Source organism: Sprattus sprattus, assembly GCF_963457725.1.
Source record: "Sprattus sprattus genome assembly, chromosome: 13".
Taxonomy (NCBI): Eukaryota; Metazoa; Chordata; class Actinopteri; order Clupeiformes; family Clupeidae; genus Sprattus; species Sprattus sprattus.
The window spans coordinates 28,774,348-28,779,347 of NC_137911.1; the positions used below are offsets into that span (position 1 = coordinate 28,774,348).

General features: G+C 46.5%; 1 protein-coding gene across 1 annotated transcript in view; it reads right to left on the bottom strand.

The window, feature by feature from the left end:
* Positions 1 to 5,000, bottom strand: part of plekhh1 (pleckstrin homology domain containing, family H (with MyTH4 domain) member 1) — a gene marked incomplete at both ends in the record, with an annotated part of 36,925 nt that overhangs the window by 6,860 nt on the left and 25,065 nt on the right. Inside the window, 6 exons of the mRNA XM_080849883.1 lie at positions 1 to 105; positions 813 to 910; positions 1,158 to 1,313; positions 2,314 to 2,491; positions 2,885 to 2,982; positions 3,944 to 4,120. The exon at positions 1 to 105 is cut by the window's left edge and continues 37 nt beyond it. Coding sequence (XP_080706009.1) covers positions 1 to 105; positions 813 to 910; positions 1,158 to 1,313; positions 2,314 to 2,491; positions 2,885 to 2,982; positions 3,944 to 4,120 — 812 coding nt within the window. The remainder of the gene's footprint in view (positions 106 to 812; positions 911 to 1,157; positions 1,314 to 2,313; positions 2,492 to 2,884; positions 2,983 to 3,943; positions 4,121 to 5,000) is intronic.

Here is a 5,000-nt window from a genome sequence, read left to right on the forward strand (position 1 = left end):
TTGTTGACAGGGAAGTGGCCCTGCTGCACCTCCTCATTCACCTGGTAGGCCAGCAGGAGGCGCTCTCGCTCCGTTTCCCCCTTGGCCTGGGCTCGGAAGCACAGTCTACATGCAAACACACACACACACACACACACACACACACACACACACGCACACACACACGCGCAAACACACACACACACACACACACACACACACACACACACGCACACACACACGCACACACAAACACACACACACACACACACAAACACACACACACACACACGCACACAGACACACACACAGTCAGACTGCTGTGCATGCTTACACTTATGGGATGAAAACTATTTATTTATTGCAATAGCACACAGGGATCTCTAAAAAAACCTCCATAAAATAAAGCCATGAGAAAGAAAACATACGAAGATCACTATTCAAACACATACAGTGCCCTCCGCATTATTGGCACCCTTAGTGAATGTGACCAAAACAGGCTATGAAAAAATATGTCTTTGCTGTTTAGCCTCTTGGTCTTTCACTCAAAATATTTACAAAATTCTTACCTTTTTAATAATTTTACTTCAATGTAAAGGCAAGATTTTTGTGAATATTTTGAGTGAAAGACTAAGAAGATAAACAGCAAAGATATATTTTTTCATAGCCTGTTAGTGGAGGGCACTGTACACTTAAAAAAAGTAAGAGTATTAAAAGTTTAGGACAAAGTAGCAAATAGTAAATACATACAATATTTCAAAAATATTTAGTTTAGTTACATTTATGATATAAAACCATATTTTTTGCAAAGACATGAATAAACACACACAGACCTGCTCTTGTACGTAAGACGAACAATGCGCGTCCCCTCATATTTCCCAGGATTCAATTCTTTCAGCGCCTGCTCCCATTTTGAAATGATGTCACAGATCTATCGGCAGAGAAAAAGAAGGAGCACTTCTAGGTTTAATTAATATTTATCTAAAGATACCAACAATCCAAAGTGGAGATGGACTACGCAGAGACACACACGACTACACGATGCCCTCTCACACACATATCTAAACTCCTACTGTACACACACACACACACACACACACACAGACACACACACAGACACACACACAGACACACACACACACACACACACACACACACACACACACACACACACACACCTTGGCGTGGGGTTGTAGGCAGTGCTCCAGCTCGGAGGCTGAGGGGTCATCGGTGAAGAGGGCGAAGCCGGACAGCTGGGTGCTCCGCATGGCCGCCCTCTGGTTCAGCATCCGCACAAACTCCTCCACCGTGGTGGACCCGTCGAAGCCCACCACCTGAGCAGAGGACGGAGAGCCACAGAGGGTTTATTAGATTTAAGATTTTTTAAAGATTTATTTTTAGCTATTATGCCTTTATTTGGACAGGACAGTGAAGAGTTGTGGACAGGAAGCGAGGCGGAGAAGAAGTGGGGAGAGGATCGGGAGAACGGCAGCAGGCCGGAATCGAAACTGTGTCCCCGCGGGCAATGATGCTTGTCTGTTTTGAACCTGATTAACAGATGTTGTATTTAGTGGTTAAGGAGGGATGCCATCATACTGAGGGGCACTGAGTGGTGCACAGACATTAGCAGAATATGCATCATACGTATGTACAAACTTGTTGCACTTATAAACAGAGAGAAGTTACGGTGCCAACTGTGAAGGGGGGTTAGTTTTCACCTCAACATCTTGATGGCACAAGAGTGTTGTTTGTATTTCTGATGATGTTAGTGTGTCTGTGTGACAGTATGAGTGTGTGTAAATGGGTGTGTGTGTGCGTGTGTGTGTGTGCATGTTACACATGATGACTTTAGTGTGTCTGTGTGTCTGTGTCAGTATGAGTGTGTGTACATGGTTGTGTGTGTGTGTGTGTGCACGTTCCACATGATATTCTTAGTGTGTCTGTGTGTCTGTGTGACAGTATGAGTGTGTGTACATGGGTGTGTGTGTGCGTGTGTGTGTGTGCGCGTTACACATGATGACTTTAGTGTGTCTGTGTGTCTGTGTCAGTATGAGTGTGTGTACATGGGTGTGTGTGTGCGTGCGCGTTACACATGATGACTTTAGTGTGTCTGTGTGTCTGTGTCAGTATGAGTGTGTGTACATGGGTGTGTGTGTGTGTGTGCGCTTTACACATGATGATCTTAGTGTGTGTGTGTGTGTCTGTGTCTGTGTTAGTATGAGTGTGTGTACATGGGTGTGTGTGTGTGTGTGCATGTTACACATTCTGATCTTTAGTGTGTCTGTGTCTCTGTGTAAGTATGAGTGTGTGTACATGTGTGTGTGTGTGTGTTACCTGGTAGGTGTTGTTGAGGAAGTGCACAGGTATGCTGAAGGGCAGGGAGTGGTGGTAGGGGTTCCTCAGCAGGATGGACACGATCTCCATACGGGAGGGTTTGGCCTCACGCTCCCCATTCTGCTGAGTCCTCTCCACTGACCGCTGGCAGTACACAGCATACTTCCCCACCTCAGTCCTGACACACACACACACACACGCACACACACACACACACACACACACAAACACATATACACACACACGCAGACATACACACACACACACACACGCACACACACACACACACATATACACGCAGACATACACAGACATACACACGCACACACACATATACACGCAGACGCGCACGCGCACGCACACGCACACGCACACGCACACGCACACGCACACGCACACGCACACGCACACGCACACACACACACACACACACACACACACACACACACAATAATAAACCCATACAGACATTCCATTAGAAACACATGCTCAGTTAGCCTTAATCCCGTATCCATCCTTTGCATTGTGTATCCAGTTAGGTCAATTCGAAGATGCTAAGAGGGTATCTTACCTGGGGTCGGCGTGGCGATGCAGGTGCTGCCTCAGGTACCAGAGGAAGTGTTGCTGAGGCAGGAAGAGGGCCACACACACTGACAGCAGCTGCCAACACTGAAGGAGAGACAGGGGGATCAGAACAATGATGCATCACATACATTATTTCATTCAAAATGGTTACATTTCGAAATCCTATCACTATTTTGGGTGTTGTTAAGTGTAGAGTGCAGAATGCCTACGGAAAAGAGGAGGACTCAGGAGCAGGGACCTGCACAGGAGTGGGCTAAGGTTGCTCGTCGGCAAATTTGCGATCAGGGGACGGGGGCGTGGCAGCGGCGGTTAGTGAGAGTTTAAAATGATATTGGCAAAATTTGCGATCAGATGACGGGGGCGTGGCAGCGGCGGTTAGTGAGAGTTTAAAATGATATTGGCAAAATTTGCGATCAGATGACGGGGGCGTGGCAGCGGCGGTTAGTGAGAGTTTAAAATGATATTGGCAAAATTTGCGATCAGATGACGGGGGCGTGGCAGCGGGGGTTAGTGAGAGTTTAAAATGATATTGGCAAAATTTGCTATCAGATGACGGGGGCGTGGCAGCGGCGGTTAGTGAGAGTTTAAAATGATATTGGCAAAATTTGCGATCAGATGATGGGGGCGTGGCAGCGGCTGTGACAAAAAAATAATGTGTTGCCCCTTTCTTCCAGGGCAGAGCAACTGCCCTTCAAAATTCCTGTGCACGTCCCAGGAACTACCAATCAAATTTCGAGAGAGAATGACAAAAAGTAAAATTTCTACATGATCACAAGTTGGTGCACAGAACTCAGCATTCTATGGAAGCCTGTATGTGTGTTTCAGTGTGTCTGTGTGTTTCAATGAGTGTGTGTGTTTACGTGTGTGTGTGTATCAGTGTGTGTGTGTGTTTCAGTGTGTGTGTGGGTTTCAATGTGTGTGTTTCAGTGTGTCTGTGTGTTTAAGTGTGTGTGTGTGTGTGTTTCACTGTGTGTGTGTATTTTTCATTGTGTGTGTGTGTGTTTCGGTGTGTTTGTGACTGTGTGTGTGTGTGTGCTGCACCCACCTGTGTGAGGGAGTAGTTGTTGGGCGTGCGGCAGTTGGTCTGCTTCATCAGCTGGCAGTACATCTCGTTCTGAAGCTCGGGGTGCGTCAGGCACACCTGCAGTGCATTCTGGGCCAGCGAGGTGTGGTAGTCAATGGAGGGAGACTCCACCAGCACATTAATGAACAGCTGACAAGACTGTGGAGAAGAGGGAGGGGGGATTTATTAAATTAAATTAATTAAAGCATTAATTAAACTATGTCTGTGTGTGTGTGTGTGTGTGTGTGTGTGTGTGTGTGTGTGTGTGTGTGTGCGCGCACATTAGTGTAGGCTTACAGCAGTTGCATGTGTGTGTGCACCTAAGATGCGTAGGTGCATCGTGTATGTGTATCTGTTTGTGTGTGTATGTTCCATGTCTCTGTGTGTGTCTGTGTGTGTGTGTGTGTGTGTTTGTGCATGTGAGCCCTAACCCTAGTATCCAAGTGTGTGACAAAGTAAAGAGAAAGAACAGAAACATTGTGCATTCCAACTAAACAAACCAGAACTAAAGAGCTGGGGAACAGAGGGGTCCTCTCTGTAGTACACTCCCTCTGATTCCCCCTCATTCTCAGAGATCCTCTCAGCACACACACACTCTCTGATTCCCCCTCATTCTCATCCCTTCACAGAACAAGGACCAACATTGTCACCGCTGCGCACACACACACACACACACACACAGACACACACACACACACACACACACACACACACTCCCTCTCTCTCCCAACCTCAGCACCGAGGGACTCTCCATGCACTTGTCAAACAAAGGAAGGCTTCAATTTAAGCCAAGAGAACCTGACCACAGGGCTGCACATTTCATCCCAGTCCATGACACAGTGTACGGGACATTGATAACGTTGAGCTTTATTAAGTCACAAAATGATTGAGAACACGCGAGTGGGACTTAGTGAAAGGTCAGGGGAAAGACAGAGCAGAAGAGAGCAACAAAGAGAAGATAGGCAGAATGAGAGCAAAATAAATGTGTGTGTGATTTATTGAAAGATACAAAAGAAAGAGCAACTATGAGAGAGTGTTT